The 21,887-nt window shown below is 48.8% G+C and overlaps 2 protein-coding genes across 2 annotated transcripts in view; both read left to right on the forward strand.

The window, feature by feature from the left end:
* Positions 1-757, forward strand: part of VWA3A (von Willebrand factor A domain containing 3A) — a 77,764-nt gene extending 77,007 nt beyond the window's left edge. The window contains 1 exon segment of the mRNA XM_053659508.1: positions 502-757. Within this exon segment, the coding sequence (XP_053515483.1) occupies positions 502-757 (256 nt within the window).
* On the forward strand, positions 693-20,079 carry SDR42E2 (short chain dehydrogenase/reductase family 42E, member 2). The gene is made up of 13 exons (XM_053659511.1): positions 693-753; positions 2,437-2,525; positions 2,982-3,168; positions 3,664-3,759; positions 5,051-5,108; positions 5,661-5,779; positions 6,451-6,526; positions 10,306-10,388; positions 11,866-12,003; positions 12,551-12,616; positions 14,490-14,553; positions 15,973-16,046; positions 19,305-20,079. The coding sequence occupies exons 2-13, from the start codon at positions 2,473-2,475 to the stop codon at positions 19,539-19,541; spliced, it is 1,251 nt and encodes a 416-aa protein (XP_053515486.1). The 5' UTR covers positions 693-753; positions 2,437-2,472; the 3' UTR covers positions 19,542-20,079.
* The last annotated feature ends 1,808 nt before the right edge of the window (positions 20,080-21,887 follow it).

Here is a 21,887-nt window from a genome sequence, read left to right on the forward strand (position 1 = left end):
TGCACATGCCTGCCCCTTGCTCAGTTTACTGCCACTTACAAGAGAGTTTTCCAGCAATAGTGTGTGTGATCCATCTGTGTCCTCCTGCAAGGGAGACAAAGGCCAGCGCTGAAGAAGCATTCCTTGAACATAAAATGAAGGCAGTGGAGAATGGGTGAACCCAGAGACTGGATAGAAGAATGCAGAAAAGGAAGGGTAGATGGGCGGGAGGGAGCAAAGGAAGACAGGGAGTGAATTATAGATGCTCTATGGACAAGTGGAAAGACAAATGAATAGATGAGTGCATGAATGGACAAAAGAACTTTTTAATAGGAAAGGATGGATGAATAGAAAGATGAAACAATGAGTAGGATGATGGATAGCTGAGGAGTGAGGGCTGGCAGGATGAACAAAGGAACGTGCTGGAGACTAGATGGACGACTGTGGGCAGGGCGGGACAGGGCCGGGTGTGCAGTGACTGCATATTTTCTCACCCGTCGACAGGCTCCAATTTCCCCTCAGTGAGAGCCTGCGGGTCTCTGCTGTTGAACACTGGCGGGAGGAAGCGCCGGGCAGTCAGGAAGCCCGGCCCCACCCCCGATTCCCGCTCCCTACCCACCTACCCTGCCCCGCCCCGCCACACCTCCCCGAGGAGGTGGAGCCCCTGCAGCGCCAGGCTTGCCAGGCTTGCCAGGCTCTGTTGGTAGGAGACGCTCGTCGGTTGCAGCTTGCTAGCACTAGCACCGGGAACCCAGTCGCGGGGAGCAGGGCTAGGTGAGCGCTGCCGGCCAGCTGGGGACTGGGGGAGGTGGGAGGGAGAACCGGGCCTGAGCTTCGGGCACTAGGCCAGTCTCAGCATGAGGGGCACCCACTTTTGCTGCCTAGAAGGGACTACAGGCCCGGGGTCAGTCCCAACCCCCTTTTACCAAACCCGGCTTTGGAGTCACCATTTGTGACTCTTTTGAAGTTTGCAAATGTTCTCTGAGCCTCACTTTACATCTATCTCTGCATGCTGGGAACAGCAACCTTTATTTCCCAGAACTAAAAATGCAGCAGTGTCCGCTGTCAATGGCCACAGCACTCGCTCCCAGATGCAGCCCTAAGGGGCTTCCCCCTCTCCGAAGCTGTTACTCCAGGCTGGCTTGGTGCTCGGTGCAGTTCTAGGTGCTGGGAACACTGCCGACTGGGTCCTCCTGGATGGTGCAGCCAATGATTTGCCTTCCGCCCTCTCATGACCTCCCTGTGAGGTTCACAGAGCAGCCAGGGTTATTTGGGTCCATTTACAGTTGGGGATACTGAGGTGCTATTAGGTTTTAAGCATCTTGCCCCAAGATGCACCCAGAAAAAAAGTACCCAAGGCTCTGCCCGGACTATGCCACTAAAATCATCCCATAGGATAGATTTTGGTGTGTTTTCGCCTGTGAAAATCATGTCTGCCAGGGCTTGTACAGGGCATGACTTTAGTCCTCACACAGAGCTTTGGAGAACAGAGCAGTGACAAGGGTAACAAAAAGATCCAGTCCCTACAGCTGTCAGGGCCGCTGTCCCATGGCCACCAACCACCAGCAACAACCGTGGGGCTCATCATTCACATCTGTTCTTTTTTTACAGCCACTATATTCTACTTGGAGCAGAGACTTACCTATCTCTGTATCCACTGGGCTTGGCACACAGTGGGCACACAATACATGGTTCCTGCTGTTACTAGTGATGATGATGGGGTCTGGCCCCTGATCAGCCTCATCCTCAGGTGCAGCAGGAGGTGGGACGATGATGGTGACAGTGACTGACAGCCTAGCTTGCTTTAAGTCTAGAGTGAGGAGGACAGGCTCCTCAAGTGGTGGCCCCTGAGGCCCACAGACCTAACCCTGAAGCTTGAGGTGGGCCTGGGCAGACCTTAGTGCTAGCCACTTGTATTGCTAGAGGGCTTGGGAGAACCTGAGGCAACAGTTATCAGAATGGGGCTGGCTGCAGCACTTGGAAGCATGTGCAAGTTTCCAGGGCAGAGAGCCCTTTTGGATCCCATATAGATTCCTCCCCACTCCTCCTTCTCCCCTTCCTCTTCCTCCTCCTCCTTCAAGAAGCCCTCTACAGCTCCCCAGTCAGAAAGCAGTTACCCCCCAATCTGGTGAGGTTTGATGTGATTTGATCTGTCTTTCTCTGGTATTACATGAAAACTGGGATTTTAAAGAACTGGTAGAGAAGTCACAAATACTTGGTGTAAATCTCAGCCATGCAGTATGACTTTGGGCCTTAGTTTCCCCAGCCGTAAGATCTAAGACCTGACTGCCTTGTCTCTGACTCCCTCTGAGTAAGGCAACAGCCATCTTAGAACTTCGAAAAGTTTTGAAAGAGACAGGTTTGCTGTGAACGCAGGATTTTCCCTTCACCCCTAGGGGTTTGATCATCCATGTGACTTGAACAACTCTAGAACATACATTCTATTTTTCCCTACAGGTGGACAGATCCTGGATCCACATGGCTCAGTAGAGGATGAAGCCCAACCCAGCAGGCTCCTCCTCAGAGGCCTGCAAAGCTGCAGGCCAAAGGGAGAAGAACTGCCCTGTCTGCCAGGTGTGGGGAGGGGTCTCAGGCCCAGGGCCTGGTGCAGTTTCAGAGCCTGGACCTGAGCCTGGTGCTGCTTCGGGACCTGGGCCGAGACCTGGTGCTGCTTCAGGACCTGGGCCGGGACCTGGTGCTGCTTCGGGACCTGGGCCGAGACCTGGTGCTGCTTCGGGACCTGGGCCGGGACCTGGTGCTGCTTCGGGACCTGGGCCGGGACCTGGTGCTGCTTCGGGACCTGGGCCGGGACCTGGTGCTGTTCTGGCCCATGGGCCAGGACCTGTACCTGCTGCTGCTTCAGGTCTAGGCCCTGGGCCAGGACCTGTACCTGCTGCTGCTTCAGGTCTAGGCCCTGGGCCAGGAGCTCCATCGTTACCTGGGCCAGGGGTAGGGTCTGGGCTCAGACATGGGCTCAGTGAGCCAATGACAGCCCCACCACCAGCACCACAGCAGAAGATTCAGGCCACACCTATGGAGGCCCCTAGGCAGAAGGTTCTGGTAACTGGAGGAGGAGGCTACCTGGGCTTTAGTCTGGGTTCCAGCCTGGCCAAAAGTGGCACTTCTGTCATCCTGCTTGACCTCCGAAGACCCCAGTGGGAGCTGTCTCCAGGGACTGAGTTCATCCAGGTGCAGCGATGAGGGTCTTTGGGGACTTATGGGGGCCCCAGCTGGTGGTGGAGATCCAGAGACAGTATCTGATAAGAAACCAGTGGCATGGCGTTGAAGAAGAGCACAGGCTGTTTGTTTAAGCTCCAGCTCTTGCCCCAGTACTTCCCAGCTGGACAGCCATGGCCACAAGGCTCCACATCTCTGAGCCTCATGTCATCATTCAGAGAAAGGGGACACTACAATATTTGCCTCACAAGGGTCTCACGGGGGCTTGATGAGAGAGTGCACAGAAAACACTGAGCACAGCCCGTGACTCAGCTTGATAAATGGGGCTGAGGATGGCGATGACATCCTGTGGAATCATATAAATCCTGCCCCACAGCCTTCCTGGTCCTACATGTGCCCAGCCTGGGTGGGGTCAGAGGGCCAGGTCTAGGACCCAACAAGGTGCACAGTTGGTATTTCTGCCTTAGTCTCAAACCTCCTATTCCATCTCTTCCTTCTGTGTTTCAGGCTGATGTCCGAGATGAGGAAGCCCTGCTCCATGCCTTCAAAGGAGTGGACTGTGTCTTCCATGTGGCCTCCCATGGAATGTCTGGTGCTGAGAAGGTGAGTACCTCACATGTAGTAACTGGACTTCACAGACTGGGGTCAGATTCTGGTTCTGCACGCCTCCCCCCCTTACCCTTTGGGCCTCTGTGTTCATTAACGCTACTCACTACCCCAGGAAGGATTTGGGCTATACCTAGCCTGCATTTTGTGACATGGGAACAAATGCCAGTTCTGCTGCTTCTAGCTATATGTGTGACCTAGAGCAAGTTAACATAACCTCTCTAAGCTTCCCTTTCTTCATCTGTAAAGTGAGGATGTTACTAGTACTTATATCAACAGTATCTATCAAAACATACTCATATTCTCTGACTCAGAAATTATACTTATTTGCATATTTACAACACTGTTTTTGATAACAAAGCAAGGAAATAATAAAAAATGCCTTCAGTGGGGAACTATTTATATAAATTATGCTACATCCACACAATGAAGTTCAAAGGAATGAGGTAACTCAGTATGTGCTGATACTGAACAATTTCCAAATTGCAGAAACAGTGCTTGATATCTTCCTGTTTTCTCAAAAAAAAAAGTTGGGGTCAAGATTTATATACTCACACATCCCTATGTGCCAATATTAATAAGTGTAGATAACCTCTAGTAATAGACAAGACTGGAAACGTGGTCACTTCTGGGGAGGGCAAAGGAAGATGGAATCAGGAGTGGGAAGGAAGTCAGTTTCCTTTTCACCATAAACCCTTTTAACTGTTTGAATGATTTTTAACCTTATGACTGAATTACCTGTTAAACAAAGAAACTATAGCAAGAATAAATATAGTTTAAAAGTCAATGTAGAACTCAACTCCTAGTGTGGATGTAAGGGTTAAATGACATGTAAAGCTTGTCCTGTCTGTGGCACACAAGCAGCTCTCACTGAAAGACAGCTGTTTTTATATTTCGGTCTTTAGCCCCATTGCTAGGGCATGAATAGTGTCACTGTGTCCATCATACAGATAAGGAGACAGACTCTTAGGGTGAGGAAACAATTCAACACATTTTGAGTCCTTTTTCTGTCCCAGCTCCTCCCATGAGCTTATTTCATCCTGCCAACCACAGAAAGAGGTTTGCCCTCACCTTCCAGATGAAGGAGCTGACAACCAGAAAGGGACAGAGCCTCCCTGACTGCCCAGGAAGACAGTGGAGGGGCTGGGCCCTGAGCCCAGGGCTCTCTGTTCTTGGCCCCCTGAGAGCCCTGCCTCTGAGCTGGACATTCTACAGTCCCCGCCCTTACAGCCTTGGCGACCGAGAGGGAGGCAGCTCTGCAACTTTCCCATCTCATCTTGTCTTTTAGCTTCAAAAAGAGCAGATTGAGTCTATAAATGTTGGTGGCACCAAACTGGTGATCGATGGTAGGCGCTTGGAGCTGAGTGTGGCTTGCCATGTGTTTGCTGCCTCTCCCACCCCTCCCCTCACAGGCTGTCCTTTCTGTGCTGCAGACTTGCCCAGAATCCTGCACGAGGTGGATCAATGTAGCCTTACAGGTCTGGGGATGTGGGGAGCAGAGTTTTCCCTCAGGGTATAGGGGTCAGGAGTAAGCAAAGTCACTGAAGTACCAAAATAGAAGATCCCCATCTGGGCTCTCTGGGCATGTCCTGCATCTCACTTTTCTGATTCTAGAGTGTGTATTTTTGTGTGGCCCCACTGAGTGAGACTTTCTTTTGAGCTGTCCCTAGCAAGGTAGATCAGGGACCACAGCCACACTGAGGAGGAAGAATGAGCTGGCATGGTACCCAGAAGCCCACAGAGCAGAGACTACACCCACATCCCAAATTAGGCAAAGGATGTCCTTCCGTCCTGAGCAGCTGTACATTCAGGGAAGGCTCCAGGGGTGAGCACCTCCTCAGCCAACTGCCTGCACACATTGTCCATGTGTGTCTGACTTTCTGCACGTGTCGCCATAGTTTGTGTCCGCCAGCGGGTTCCAAGGCTTGTCTATACCAGCACCGTCAATGTTGCTTTTGGTGGGAAGCCCATAGAAGAGGGCGATGAGGACTCTGTGCCATACTTCCCTCTGGAGAAGGTACCTGGCTTCTAGGAGAAGTGAGCTAGGCCAGTGGGCCTGGGACCAGAGCCCATGGGGAAGGGATGGGCGGAGCCATATTCATTCCACAATGTAGGGTGATCCCAGGAAGAAGGGGTTCCAACACTGGGTGGCACAGGCCCTCTTCTGTTTCACCTGGTCATGCTAACAGCAACTTTGAAATCAGACAGACCTGGCCTTAAGCCACTCTCCCTGACCCTGAGCAAGTCACTTTATTCTGAGCCTGTCTTTTCTTCTTCTGGGCATTATACGCACCCTGTGAAGTTGTGGAGAGCAGGAAGTGAGGTGGTAAATGCACAAAGACCATGTGAACCCTGAAGGGCTGTGTGTGACACCTCTAGCATCAGTGCCCCAGAGCAGGCATCTGGGGCTGGCAGGACCCTCCGAGTCAAGGAGCCCTTGGTTGTGTTATTGCCCTGAACTCAGCTCCTCTTCCCGAATTGCTCCTGTGGCTTACACCCAGAGGGAGAAGAGGGGAACTGGGCTTAGGGCTTGGCCATTTCCCACTGCGAGTTCCCAGAATCCAACCCTTGTGTGGGCTAAAGTCAAGGTCAGCCCTGAGGCTAGGCTGGGACCAGCTAGGTTGTGTAGACTTTGCCCACAATGTCATTGGCCCCTCTGGGGGCTCTGTTCTCCCTGTCCTCTGCTAGCACATGGACCACTACTCCCGAACCAAAGCCATTGCTGACCAGTTGACTCTCGTGGCCAATGGAACACCTCTCCCAGGTAAGTCTAGTGGGGCCCTGCTCACAGCAAGTGTATGTGCCCTCTGCTGCCTTCCCTGAAAGATATGTGTGGTTCTAGCTTTTAGCCAACATATTTCTGAGGTCCACTTCCTTCCAAAGGACACTTCCCCAGGGCATTGGTCATTCATCATTCAACAGATCTGAGAACTTGCTATGTGCCCACCCCCTACCAGGGATACAGCTCAGAAAAAAAAGTCAGGCCCCAGTCTCTGCCCTTACATTGCTCATGGTCTGATGGGCAAAAGATCAGATCAGAGTGGTTCCAGTTTAAGGCCTTCTTGAGATAAAATAGCACACAATTATGAATATGGAATGAGATAAAACACTTTGGAAGGGTGGTGCGAGTGAGGTGCCCTAAAGCTTAACCCTCAATAACTCCCAGAAAAACTGGCCTTGTGCCTTACAGCATCACCTTTTGGGGTATAGAGAAGTGGTAATAAAATGTAGAGAGGTGATAGTATGGCCACAAACTGACACCAGGCTGAACTGAGTTCCAGTTGAAGCTCCACCAATTCTTAGCTACATGCTCTTGGCAATGCATTTATCCTCTGCCTCAGTTTCTTCATCTATAAAGAAATGTAGATGATAGTGAAATCTACCTCAGAGATTCTTAACATGAGGCTAAAATAATGATGGTCACTATTAAAATGTAGAATGTGGACAGTCTGTGTTTATCAAGTGCTTTACATGCTAATTTTATAGGCAAAAATCATAATAACTCTTCACAGCATCTGTAGGTCTCTCTTGCTTTCCAAACTCAGGAACCAAATACATTCATTATTTGCTTTCCAAAATTCAGAAACTAAAACAAATCAGAGAACTCAGTTGCCCTTACTACCTAAACTCAGGGGCCAATTAGATTGGGAAAGCAAGGGATGCTTGCAATTATAAACCCCTGAAATTTAGAGAAGAAAACTGAGGCTGAGAGGTTACCTGACTTAACTGAAGTCACACAGCTATTAGGTGGCAGAGAAGGGATATGGACTCCTTCTCTACCCCAGGAGTCTAATACCAGAGGTTAGGGACTAACTGTCATGCTACACTATAGCCACAGTAGACGTAGTCTCTCTGAGAATGAGCTCTTTCCCCTAAAATCCCCTCCACCTCACCCTATCTTCCTGGGCCTGTCAGGAACTTCTAGCTGTGTTCTCCCAGAGGTTTGACCCTGTGCAGTTGAATCCTTTTCTCTATCTAGGGCATCCCCTACTGGACCAGCAGCATATAAGCCAGGCACCTAATCTTCTGGCCAATAATTATTTATATGAGCACCCCCAGCTTTCCATGATCAAAAGAGTCATGGATACCCTGGGCCCAACACCTCTGTGATGTGGCTGCCCAGTGCCCTACTGGCCAATGGCTCTGCAACCTGACCTCCTCCTCCATGTCCAGGTGACCCAGAGTTTAAAATTAGCTGCGGGCTGTTTACAGAAAAACTTACCTGATACCTACCTTCCAGGAGTCTAGCCACAGTCACTCACCCTGTAAAGACCGGGTGGTTTCCAGTCTTTACTACACAAGCTGATCTCTGAGACTCTGCCTGTAACTGGGCATGGAGGGCCCTGGTCCCTGAGGCAGAGTCCTGAGATGTGCAGACCCCAGCTCAGTATGAACCTTACTGTGTCCTCCTGCCTCTGGGTACATTAGTGTCCTGGAACCACCAGGACAAATTGCTACCTGCCTGGTGGCTTTAAACAACTATAATTTCTGCTCTCACCATTCTCAGAGTCACAGCCAAATGTCTGAGATCAACATGTCAGTTGGGCTGCACACCCTCTGAGGCCCTAGGGGAGAACCCTTCCCTCTCTCTTCCATTCATTCCTTGGTGTGTGGGTGCATCACTCCAGTCTCTGCCTCTGTCTTCAGATGACCTTCCCTTCTCCCTCTGTCTCTTTTCTCTGAGTATCATGAAGATACGTGGCATGGGATCAGGGCCCACCCAGATAATCTGGGATGATCTCATTTTGAGGTCTTTAAATACATGTACAAAGATTATTTTTCCAAATAAGGCCATGTCTTCAGATTCTGGGACATGTACAGATCTTTCTGGGCCACCACTCAATCCAGGACACTGGACCTCACTGTCAAGTAGGGGTGTTGGACAATGGGGAAGCAGTCAGGGTGTTTGGCTACAACCTGGAGACACTGGCCCTGGCTAATTTATGGGGAAAAGAGGACTTACACTGGAAGTATGTGTGATAGCTTCTGGAAAATACATTTCCAGAAAAATGACCACCAGGCTTGAAAGGGACAGGGTTGGGACAGCCTGGGGGGACCTGGGTACCAGGAGCTGATAATCAGTCTCTTGGGTAAACCTACTGTTAGGATTTTAGGTCCCAATGTCAGAGATGCTGGAATCACATTCCTGCAGGAGAACATGTCATTGGCCCAGCTTGGATCCCATGGCTATTACCTCAGGGGACAGCGACACATCTAGACTAACAGTCCTCCTAGACCTCATGCATAGAGGGAGGGTGTCCCCAAAAGAAGGTGGACTTCTGGTTTCAGAAGATAGTCTACACTGGGCTTTCTAAACTGGGGGTATGGCTGCTTGGGGTCCCCAAGCAGAACACTGTGCAAGAGACTCCATCTCAGTTAATAGTTGGGGTTGGCAGTCGAATAATTTACAAATAAGTAATTTTTCAATGTGTAAATCTTAAACACAACTGGAATATATGAGTAAACTGAAAATTTTGTAGGCTTTCTTAAGGCTTGAAAGAAATAGCCCTGGCTGGGTAGCTTAGCTGGTTAGAACGTGGTCTCAATACACCAGTGTCACAGGTTTGATCCCCTGTCAGGGCACAGACAAGAAGCAACCATAAAGAAGTGGAATGACAAATCAATGTTTCTCTCTCTCTAAAATCAATCAATAAAAAAAATAAGTATTGTGGCAGCTCTTTAGGCTATACCCCCAGACTTCCCCAGGGGAGAGAGACACATTCACCACCCCGCCAAGTGGGGGCTCCCTGGCAGAGAATTTGAGAAGCCCTGGACGCAGCTCTCTGTCTTGGTCTGGGGGACCCTGCCGGCACAGGGCAGCAGGGTGGCACAACAGTTAGGGGGGGCAGGCATTTGTGCCAATGGCTCTAGTCTTGTCCTTTTTGTGTGTCATATCACTGGGAGGCAGGGGTATTAGTGGGAAGCCTGGGCCTTGGCCCTCCATCTCAGCACCACTGGGCTAAGCTGTGTGCCCTTAAGCAAATCACATCCCTTCTCTGAGCGTGGACTCAAAGAGTTGCCTTGAGGGAGAAAAATTGAGGCTTACCAGAAGAAGACTAGGTACATAGAAGAGCTTTCTTAAGAGTCATCATAGCCCTTATCTAACTGATGATCGGAAAAAGGAAACAACTATAGCTCTTGGCACAAGGGAGAGTGGGTCTGTGTGAATCTGTAAATAGGCACAGTAGGGAGTTAAAGGAGGTCACGACTCTCAAGGGCCATGCATATACCTGCTCCAGGTCTTATTCATTATGGGCCTGTGAACAATATGAGGGCAGGAACCATTCTTGGTCACCTTTAGATTCTGCACAGCATGTATACATCTCAATGCCCAGTGCAGAAAGCAGGGGGAGAAGGGGAAAACTCTGAACAGTGTTTGTTGAATGACTGTTGACTGAGAGAATAATTAATTGAATGAGGAAGTCCCAAGGGCCTGTGTTCCCTGTTAACCTGTCCAGGTAAGGACCAGGAGATATGGACAGCCACTCTGTCCCTCTCCCTGCTGGTCTGTCTCTCCCCTGAATGCCTTCCCCTGTGTCCTAGGAGGAGGCACTCTGCGGACATGTGTGCTCCGGCCCCCAGGGATCTACGGCCCTGAAGAGCAGAGGCACCTGCCCCGTGTGGCGGTATGTCCTTCCAGCCTTGGGTCTGAGACACAAGAGGATCCTGGGTCATTCTCGTGGGTAGGGTCATCCTAGCCCATGGTCACTGCATCAGTCTTGGGACAGTGTCCCTAGCCTGGGGCCCTTAGTTTCAGAAGGTGCCCAGACCCCATTAGAACTGCCACCAACAGTTCTCAATGTCTGCCAGCCAGGCCTAGGCATGGGTGCCAGACACAGAGCTATGGCTCCAAGGCTGGGAATAAGGCGCTTTAGTAGGCCCTGTCCTCAGATTTCTCACAGCCTGGTCAGGGAGACAGTTGCTATGGTCTCAGACTCAGTGTGGTAAGGGCTGTATAGAAGGAAGAACAAGAAGATGGGAGTAAATTAGAGAGGGAACGTCCAGGAGGACTTTCTGGAGGAAGTGATGCCTGAGCTGTTTGGAAAAAGAAGCAGAAACTAACCAAGGAAATGGGACGGTAGAGAGAAGGTGATGTAAGCAGAAGAGAGGGCTTGGGCACAAACCTGGACATAAGAAAGATTAGTGTTCTAGGTTTGGGGACAGATCAATAAACAAAACAGACCGCACTTCCCTCCCTTGTGGGGCTTATATTCTCACACAAGGTGATATATAATAAAATGGTAAATGATGAGGAGTGTTCAAAGGCACTAGGTACTACAGAGAAAAATGAAAGATGTTAAAGGATGAGGAAACTGGGAGGGCTGGCAGTCAGGAGTGTCATCAAGTAGGGACATCTGAACATCAGTTTAAGGGGATGAGAGTGCATCACATAGGAATCTGGAGGAAGAGCCCTCCAGGCAGAGGGAACAGCAGGTACAAAGCCCTGAGGTAGGAACCTGCCAGCAGGTGCCCAGGAGGAGGCAGGGCTGCAGCCTGACAAGCAAAGGGGGTTTGTAGTCCAAGAGAAGCTGGCGCCAGATCAGAAGGGTCATTGTAAGAACTGAGGCCTTCAGCCTAGTGAGATGGGCATACTAGAAGGTTCTGAGCAGGAAGTCATGTACTCTGACTTAGGGTTTAAAAGGGTCCCCTGGCCTTGTGGAGACCAACAGCAGGAGACCCATAGGAAGCTTTCCGGGGATCTGGGTGAGAGAAGAGAGTGGCAGGCAGGGTGATGAGAAGCGGTCAATTCTGGACAGATTAGAACAGTTGAGCCAGCTGGAATTGCAGGTGAACTGGATGAGGGTATGAAAGAAGGGAGGGCAAGGTGGCCCCAGGACTTTAACCTGAGCCTGGAGTGCCATCAGTTGAGATGGGAGGGAGAAGCATGTAGTGGGAGAGGAAAGGTCAGGTGCTTACTCCAGGACAGCCAAATTTGCATTGTCTGCCAGACAACTGTAAGTTCCTGGTACATAGGGTTGGAGCAGAGGGCTCTGGTCTAGAGCTAGGCATTTGGGACCCATTAGCAAAGAGATGAAATTTAAAGCCACCTAGGCTTGGGTCCATGTTCACTGCTCCTGAAACCATCCCCCCACACCTGCCCAGAGCCACATCAAGAAGAGACTGTTCATGTTCCGATTTGGGGACCGCAAGACAAGGATGAACTGGGTGCATGTGCACAATCTGGTGCAGGCACACGTGCTGGCAGCTGAGGCCCTCACCTCTGCCAAGGGCTATGTAGCCGTGAGTCCACTGCAATGCTTCCTACTCCTTCTCCCCCCACCAAGGGCTGCAGGCAAGTGCCCATTCCTAAGGGATTCCTGGCTCACATACCTTTCTCCCCATCCCCAGGTGGCTAGTGGGACTGTTGGCCAGGGAAGCTTGGGGAGGGGTGGGGGGCAGCGGGAAAGGGGGTCTTTATAGAGCATCATTAGTTTCTAGCAGTGACCCTGTGAGGTAGGTGTTGTTGACCCCAGATGTTGGTCACCAAACGCTAAGCATTTAACATACAATGTCACATTTAATCTTTGTAACAGCTCAAGAGATCCCATTAATATGCTTCCATTTCTCAGATAAAGAAACTAAGGTACAGAGAGGTTAAGTGACTTTATCCAGGTCACACTGATAGTTTCAGAACTGAAAGGGGATTGTCCAGGTCTGTCTAGGGATGGGGACTGGCTTTGACTCCTCCGTGGGTGCTTAGGAGAACTCGGGGGTTGGGCAGATGCTGAGTCGGGTTGCGAGCATCTGCCTGACTATTCCCCTTTCCTGCCTCCCACCCCCACCCTAGAGCGGTCAGGCATACTACATCAACGACGGGGAGAGCGTCAACCTCTTTGAGTGGATGGCCCCACTGGTAGGTGCTCAGATGCCCCACCCCCACCTGGCGTGAGAATTCAGGGATTCCTCACCTCTTCTCTCCCTGTCATCCTTTTCTACGTCTAAAAAATCAGAAGATTTTACATTCAAAACCAGTTCTGGAAACAGTGTGCACTGGATGACGTTGGCACTGACTGACTGGAGCTGAGTTGTGGCTTTCCCTTTGGGAGGCCTTGTGCTCCCTCAATTTGTAATAGTCCCCCCAGCCTGCGTCCTGATTTATGCTGACTGCTCACCCTGTGGAGTTTTGCTTGTGATCCATCATATTGTGTGGTGAGACTCTCAAAGCGGTAAGTAGAAGGTGGCCCGAAACACGACGGAAGGTATTGGCCACGGGACCTCCTGGTGACAGCCCCTTCCAGAACCCTGGCCACCTCTCCCAGAAGCCCACAGACTCCTCCTTGGGCCCAGACAAAGGGGCTATAGATCCCTGTGCTGAAGGACACACCCTCAGGGCGTTTAGGCCCTGGCATGTCCATTTTTAACAGCTTTATTGAGATATAACTCACATACCATAAAATTTACCTACTTAAAGAATACAATTCAATGCTTTTTAGTATATTCAGAATTGTGCAATCATCTCCATAATACATTTTAGAACATTTCATCACCCTCCAAAAAAGGAACCCCCCCAAAACTGTATCTTTTAGTGGTAATTTTTCTTCCCTGCCCTAGGCTACTGCTAATCCAATTTCTATCTGTATAGATTTGCCTGCTTTGGGCATTTCATATAAACAGAATCATTCAGTATGTGGTCTTTTGTGACTGGCTTCTTTCATCTAGCAAGTTTTGAAGATTCATCTGTGTTAATAGCATGGATCCTATCAGTAGTCATTCTTTATTGCCAGAAATATTCCATTCTGTAGATATTATACCTTTATTTATTCATCTGTTGATAGAATTTTGGGTATCAGTTTGGGGCTATTGTAATAATTCTTGTATGAACATTCATGTAGAAGTTTTTGTGTGCACATGTTTTCATTTTTCTTGGTTATGTCCCCATAGAATATATAGGAGTGGAATTGCTGGGTCATATGGTATCTGTATTTAACCTTTTGAGAAACTGCTAGCTAGACTGTTTTTCAAAGTGGCTGTACCATTTTACATTCCCACCAGCAGAGTAAGAGTTTCTCCACATCCTTGGCAACATTTGTTACTATTAGTTTTATACAAGTGAAGGCCTCAATTTATGCTGTGCCAGCCCCTTTTTTCATGCATCTTCTACTACCCTCCACACATAGACTATTTTTTCGCCCTTTAATAGCAATTTTAGAAAAATCAGGTTCTACACAAGTGCTTTTTAGTGTCTTTGGGTATAGGCAGATGTAAATAAAAACAATTTGAGCCCTGACTGGGTGGTTCAGTTGTTTGGAGTGTCATCCCATGCACCAAAGGTTGCAGGTTCAATTCCCAGTCAGTGCACATACTTAGGTTGAGAGTTTGATTCCCAGTCTCGGTGCTTGCAGGAGGCAGCTGATGGATGTTTCTCTCACATCGATGTCTCCCCTCTCCCTCTCCTCTCCTCTTTTCTCTTCTCTCTCTTCCCTACCCCCTTCCTTCTTTCCTCTCACTCTAAAATCAATGAACACGTCCTCAGGTGAGGTTTTTAAAAAAATGATTCGAATGACCCCAAGTTAACGCCCCTCTCCCACCGCCAGGCATTCAATTCCTACTTGAGTTTTCCAAGTCAATGTGTAGATATCATTTCAAGGCTGGCTTGGGACTGCAGTGGAGTGGATGGGCAAGTCAACAGGAGGTAACTCTGTTGGCCTAGGGTAAAGGGAACACATGGCCTTTCCACACTAGCACCTGAAGGACTATTTTCATCTCAGGCCATGTTTCCATTTCAGTTTGAGAAGCTGGGGTACAGCCAGCCGTGGATCCAGGTGCCTACTTCCTGGGTTTACCTGACAGGTAAGAAAAGAATATGTGTATTAAAAGACCTCCATGTATCGGGTGAACATGCATTACCACATTTTAAACCCAGGGCCAGGACTAGGTGGAGGTGAGTGAGTCCCTGAAGGCACAGAGTTTAAGGAGACCCTCATTCTCAGGGTCCAATTGCCCCAAGTTTGATCTGTGCTTGCCTGTCCCCAACACATCTAGTCCTGACCGTGTTTAAACCCTATTCCATGCCCTGGCTGGTGTGGCTCAGTGGTTTGAGTGCCAGCCTTCAAACCAGAGTCACTGGTTCAATTTCCCCGTCAGCGCACAAGCCTGGGCCAGGTCCCCAGTAGGGGGCACATGAAAGGCAACCACACATTGTTTCTCCCTCTTTGTCTCCCTCCTCTCTCTAAAAAAACAAAACAAAAACACAGAACCCTATTCCACTTGGCACTGGGTCCATTGTAAAGATGAGGCAACTAGGCTCTGATAGGACTGCTCACTATGCAACAGTGAGAAGCAGGAGAGGCAGAATTCACATGTGAGTGGCTGAGTCCACAGCCTGTGGCCTGTGCTAAAAGGCCTGGCAAGTCAGGAGGAAAGGGGTCCTCGGACTGTCCTGTCCCCCAAGGTCACCCTGAAGTTAAGGCTGTTTTTGGACATGCGGAGGTCCTGTTTTGAGCCCCAGCACCCCTCTACTGGCCTCCCTGCAGCTAGAGTGTAGAACAGGTGTCAGGCATGAAGTGTTCTGCCCAGAGGACAGATGGCCCTCCAGACACAAGTTGCTGTAATCCTGAAAAAACTTGACTGGACCTGTACTTTAATTGCACTGGATGCTTGCACACTTTTATCCACTAGGCACACAGGTGGGATGGTTTCTCAAGCACAGCATCACCACAGTGATTGACATTCCTTGACCCAGCTGAGAAAAGATGAGCCACAGGTTCTGGCAGTTTTAGAGGGCTGTATAGAAATCCATAGTTTCTGGGGAGAATCACCTGGGAGCTTTTAAAATATAAAAAATGCCTTAGCCACACCCCAGAACAATGACAGTATCAGTGGGAAGCAAGGGGACAGAGGAAGCATCAGTATTTTTTAAAGTGGACCAGAGTGCAGCCCAGTGAAGAACTATTACCCTAGCTTTCTTCTCTCCTACCCAAGAAAGCAGATTGGAACAGAAGTGAGTGAGGCAGACATTACTGTGAGGTAGCTTTGAATCTGCTCAGTCTGTCCTTAAAATGTAATAACTACTTTTGACACATTTCTCAACCAAATAAAGCACCCAGCATGTGCTGAGAACTGCTGATTTAAAGGACAGAAAAGTTTTGCAAAGTGAAGACTTCCCCTAGCAAGGCAACTAATGCCTCCAATTGATATGTTCCTGAGGGCCCCCCTGGACCTTGCCTAGAGTCTGGCAGCCTGCTCATTGGTCCCTCTCTCCCCACACAGCCACGGTGATGGAGTACCTGCACCTGGCCCTGAGGCCCATCTGCAGCATCCCACCACTGCTCACCCGGAGTGAGGTAAGCTGAATGCTGCTAGGGGATCCTCTGTGTTCTCCGGAAACCCTCACTTGCCTTCCTGCCCCTTGTCCACACTCTACTCACCCCTCCGACATCATAGCTGAATGCTTGTCTGAGGTCTCAGTACCTTCCATGGGCCGAAATCTAGTGCCTGCTTCCTTCATAATCATCCAGCCTCTGGGCTTTTGCTTAGGCCGTGTTCTCTTGATCTGAAACACGACAGCTCCAAGCCCATCCCTCATCACTGCCATTTCATTAGGTTTATCTTCCCAGTCAAACTGGAGGCTCTCAAAACCAGGCTCTATGACGTTTACTGTTTAGAATGCCATCACTCCTCACCAACTCGTGCCAGCTCTCAATGTGCACTCACAGCCTTGTGGTTCTAGCTTCACCATCCATGCTTATTGAATAATAAATATGTATTAAGTACCTACTCTGTAGAGAATACTGTTTTTAAATAATGATGATGTAGTTTCTATTTGTACTTAGTTTAAAAGAGGATGTTTAATCACAAATTGTAAACTTTATGGGTGCTTGGTGTTATTCACAAAGTCCTTTCAGTCTACACTCTCATCTGATTTTCTGATACCCTGGTAAATTAGGAAAGCCAAAAAAGTTATGATTATGATCTCCTTTTCTTTTTTTTAAATTTATTGAGTTATTTTTCAAGTACAGTTTTCTTTTGTCAATTTCTCCCATCCCAACCCCCCCTCCGCCCCGTCTCCCCCTCTCCCCACAGACCTCATCCCTGTGTCTTTCATACTTGTTCTTCAAAATCCCTCCTCGTTTTTCCCCTTAAATTCCCTTCCCTCTCCCCTCTGGTCGCTGCCCACTTGTTCTCTATTTTAGTGTCTTTGTTTTTATTCTATTTGCTTGTTTATTTTGTTATTTAGCTTCCTGTTAAAGGTGAGATCATATGGTATTTGTCTTTCAAGCACCTGGCCTATTTCACTCAGCATAATGCTTTCCAGTTCCATCCATGTTGTTGCAAAGGGTAGTAGCTCCTTCTTTCTCTCTGCTGCATAGAATTCCATTGTGTATATGTACCACAATTTTTTGATCCATTCATTTACTGTATGATCTCCTTTTCTGATGAGAAACTGAGGACTAGAAAATTTACTGACTTGTCCAAGGTCAAACCATTCTGGAATTGGATTCACACTCTGCTTAGTTCTCTCTGATTTGGGGAATGGAGACTAGGCCACAGGAATAAGCAATTTCCTACTGTTACTCCTTTGAACCATCCAAACTAATAAGAGAAAAATGGACATAGTGACCATCTTTTGAGTGTCACTGATATGTCAGGCTGTGTTTATTCCATTTAATCATTACTTCTACCCTAGATGTATACAATATATTATATTATTATCTCCATTTACAGGGAAGGAAATGAGACACATTGGTGAAATAACCTGCCCAAGATCACTCACTAAAGTAGAACTGATCGAACCAGCACCAGATCTAAATGATTTCAAGCTTAACCACTAGCTTGTGAAGTTGGTCAGGAATCACATCCATGTGAAATAGCTGTCACAATGCTACTGAATGGTAGTCAGGCAGGGACCTGGCTCCCCTCCCTTTCACCTGTGCACAGATCAGGGGCAAGTTTCTGGGCAGTGGCTCTGGTTTTTTCTGCTGGTCAGTCTGTGACACACCAACCAGCCCTCAAGTTTGACTGGATAGGTTTTCATTCATTTAACATGTACTGTGTGCAAGGCACTGTGCTGAGCAATGGAAGCAGGACATGTTAAGGTGGCCAGTGAGGCAGGTTGTGAAAAAAAAATTCACAAAAAGAAAATGCAGAGAGCAAAGATTATTCATTTTCCAAGGGAGGAAAAAGGCGTAAGCGTGGAGAGATACACTAGCAATGAGATGTAGGTGAGTTGAGTTTTTATTGGATTGTAAAAGGGTGGGGGGTGTGGTTTGCTGTTGTGTGGCCACTGGGCTGTTAGGGGTGTTGCAGCACAGGAGGTTTCAATTGGTTTTGCATAAGCTGCAGTTTGCTCCAGTGTTACCTTTTGCCAGTAGCTGTTATTGTTAGTTACGTTCTGTTCTCACTTCCCAGTAATTTCCAGTCCTGGAGACCTAAGCTCAGAAGAGTAAAGGGGTGTCCTGTTTAACAAGGTCATAGGCCTGCTCGGCAAATGGCACCATGACAGCAAATGGTGCTGACTTTGTTCTTTCAAGACACAGTCCTTAGCCCAAGGAGCTCACAGTCCAGAGGGGAAGAAAGCCCAGTAAAGAAGCAACTCAACACCCTGTGATAAGGGGGAAGTTAGGAAGAACTTCAGGTCATACACAAGGTACACCTAAGCCAGTTCTGAGGAAGTTAGGGAGGCTTCCCACTGGAAGTGAAGGGTTCCAGAACCCTGTTTATCTAGTTCATAGCTGTATCCATCACCCCAAACCCCTGAAACTAACTAGCTTGGGCAAAAAAGGACAAGAACTGACTTCTCTCCCTCTCTCCACCCACAAGCATCTAAGACCCTGGGCTTGACCACAGTGGCTGTTTCAGTGCCATAGGAGAATCAAGCAGCTGGCGGACCCTTCCCAGGGTCCACATAGGCTGGCATCCTCTCGGTCCCAGCACAGGAAAGAAGGAGCTGGAACCTGGTTCCTTGTGTGACCCTGGGGAAGCCACTTAATCTCTCTGATCTTCAGTTTTCAAATATGTTGAGGTGGGGGTAATACCACAGTACCACCTTAGAAGATTAAATGAGATTTAGCCCAGGTCAAGTACAGAGCGGGACTTCTGAAACGGATAACTGCATTATTGTCCTTGAAGCCTATAGGCTCCTGGCCACCTGGCCCCAGAGAAATGAAGCTCGAAGCCCAAGAGCAATCACCCCTACATAACTGAATTCCTCTTTGGGGGAAGCTTAATCAGTGAGGGCTGAAGGCTGCACCCTGGGCATTGCCTCGGACTAAAACTGAGGACCAAAGAAGCCAGGAGCGTTTCCTGGAGGCATTTTTCCGGATAGCCACATTCAGGCCACGGAGTAATCAAGGGCCTCCTACCTCACAGTATTGTGCTAGGCCACTTTTGCTTTTGGGGGACTGTGCTCAGTAGTAGGGTGGGGAAATGCAGAAAAGGCATCCTGAAGGCGGAGTCCTGGAGGTAAATGGGAGAAAGGAGGTCCTCCTTGAGGAAGGCTTCACAGGAGCAAAACCCAGCACACTAGTCCTTTTAAATGGCAGTGGGGGTTGCTTCCCACCTCAACTAATCCTGCCCCTCAGCTGCTGGGCCTCTCTTTGCAGGTGCACAGTGTGGCTGTGACGCACACCTTCCAGATCGCTAAGGCCCGCTCCCAGCTCGGCTACGTGCCAGACAAGTTCAACTTCGCCGACGCTGTGGAGCAATACGTACAGTCCACGGCAGGACGGCCCCGCGGCTCCACGGCGCCGTTGCTCCTGTGGCTGCTGCTCGGGCTGTTGCTGCTCCTGGGCCTGCTCGCCCTTGTCCTGCGCTTCCTAGGCGGTCAGCCCAGTGTCTGACCGTCCACCCTAGAGAGCCCGGCTGTGAACCCACCCAGTCGGCACTCAGGGTGTAGGCGAAGTCCCTCCCTCATCACAGGAACCATGGCCATGCTGCTGCCCATCTTCTGGGTCTCAGTCCTGCTTCTCCCTCTGGCCTGGCCGGGTTAGTGATGAGGTCCTAGCCTTAGGCCTGCTCCCTCTAACGGTCCTCCCCACCTCTGTCCAATCCTGGGTTGCCCCCAGATTCTCCCCGGCTCGGGCTCCTTCTTTTCCTGGGCTTACCGGCGCACCCGAGCCCACCGCTTCGTTGCCCCGCCCTCTGGGTCTGGTCACTCCCTTCTCCCACGTGCCCCATCCTGGCCCACCCCTTCCGCTCTGCTTTCGCCTGGTAGGCCTGCCATCTAAGGGAGCTCCGGGAGCCTGGCCTTGGTAGACTCTAGTGGCTAGTGCAAGTGGGGCAGTTGTCCAGTTTTCTTGTCTGCTGCAGCCTCCTTATGGACACTGGACCCTCCTCGCTAGCCGGAGCCTCTGGATCATTCAGCCTAGTAAGCACAGCACCAGCAGCAACATAAAACAACAAAAACTTTTTTTAAAGAATTAAACTTCTCAAAAAATACCAATATAGTTACAATAGAAAGAATTAGAACTTAGCTGGTCTTATTTTATAATTTAGTATTGCTTCTATTTGTTAATGAGGGGGCAGTGGTGATCATCATAATCTTTGATTGTTTAAAACCACAAAATTTCTTAATCCAGCCCTCCTTTCCACAGAAGCAGTGCCCCCCTATTATTTTGGTGATTATGGATACCAAGATCAGTATGTAAATACATGCATGCATGTATCATAAAACACACATATGGAACTGGCCTGTCAAACTGTGGATCCTGGTAAAGATGAAAACCATCATGAACCTGAAAAACCTGTGGCGGAGGGGAGGGAAAGTGTTAATCAGAGCCAATGTGGCCATCGTGGGGGCTGGACATCTACAGCTTGCGTGTCCCTCTCTGCTGAACAATGAAGAAAGTTTGTGAAGTAGCTACAAAGTGTATCTCTTCATTGCTAGGTTGACCTGTATGTGTGTACAATTTTTAAAAGCTCAGTAATATTTTATGTCTGTTTAATGCTTGACAATTTGATAGGGCTTTCATCTATATGCTTTTATTTAATTCCTGGGGCTACCCTAATAGTGGAGTCTATTATTTTTGCAGGTGAGGAAACGGGTTGTGTCTAATGTCAAAAAAATGGTGGAGGATTACATCTCTGCAGTTGGGGCAATTTGGAGGAACTGCCCCAGGACCACTGACTTAAACAAGATACATGGTCAGTTCTGCTGTTCTGCACCTGGACCATGGCCAGGCTTGGGTAGAGTTCTAGGATCTACCTCTTTCTCAACTCCAATTGGGGCTGGAAGTCCTTGGGCTCCCTTCTTCTTCATAACACACTTGCATCTAAACTCACCTGCTCTTACCTTCCTCTCTTTACCAACCCTGAGAAATATGTTCCTAGCACAGAGAAAACAGGCTTTTCCTGTTCACGTAACCTTCTAGGTCTTTTGTCAACTGGCAAACCTCTGCTTCTGAAATCCAAAACCAAAATCAATTTCTTTGTTTTTTGGGTTTCTCTAAATCACCTCTTCCCTGATACTCTGAAGGTATGATGTCTAAAACCTGCTTGTGGGAACAGCATGGGTAACTGTGCCAAGGAAGCTTCCTTTCTCTCAAGTGTCTTTACCCAGAAGAAAAGGAGGCAACACCTTTAACCAACAAATAGTCCCAATGAACATTCTAGAGGCTTCCCAGAAAACTAGCTTTCCAGGAGGTTCTAAGACAGCAAGTAGGAAGTCCAAGCTTACTTGTAGACACTATGCAGAAACATCATAAATACAAAAAATAGAGTTGTCAGCATGGACAGCACAAGGTGACATAGCCAATCACTGTGTGTGCTGAAGCACTTCTCCATTGTTTTAACATCCTCCAGCCTTGTCCCTTGACTCCCCATCCCCCCTCCCACTCCACCCCTTCCCAAAACTAAATTTTGTGATCAGTTGTCTACACTAATATTTACATTTCTTCTCTTAAGCCCATTCCAAAATGATATTAATTAAGGTCATTGATGACCTTGCCCATAAATCATAAATCCAATGGATATTTTTCAGTCTGTATTTTGCCAAGCCTATTAGGAGAATTCAACATAGTTGGCTACTCCTTTCTTCTTGAAATACTCTTCTTGGTCTATATGATACCACATATGTTTTCTGCCTATGTATCTGGCCAGTCCTCCATCTTCACTGGCTTCTCTCCATTGTCCTTCCTTTAAGATTATGTTCATCAGGACTCTCTCTTGGCCACTCTGCTTCCTATGTG

The sequence above is a fragment of the Artibeus jamaicensis genome, unplaced genomic scaffold (genome assembly GCF_021234435.1).
Source record: "Artibeus jamaicensis isolate MK-2021 breed Jamaican fruit bat unplaced genomic scaffold, CSHL_Jam_final scaffold_666, whole genome shotgun sequence".
Taxonomy (NCBI): domain Eukaryota; kingdom Metazoa; phylum Chordata; class Mammalia; order Chiroptera; family Phyllostomidae; genus Artibeus; species Artibeus jamaicensis.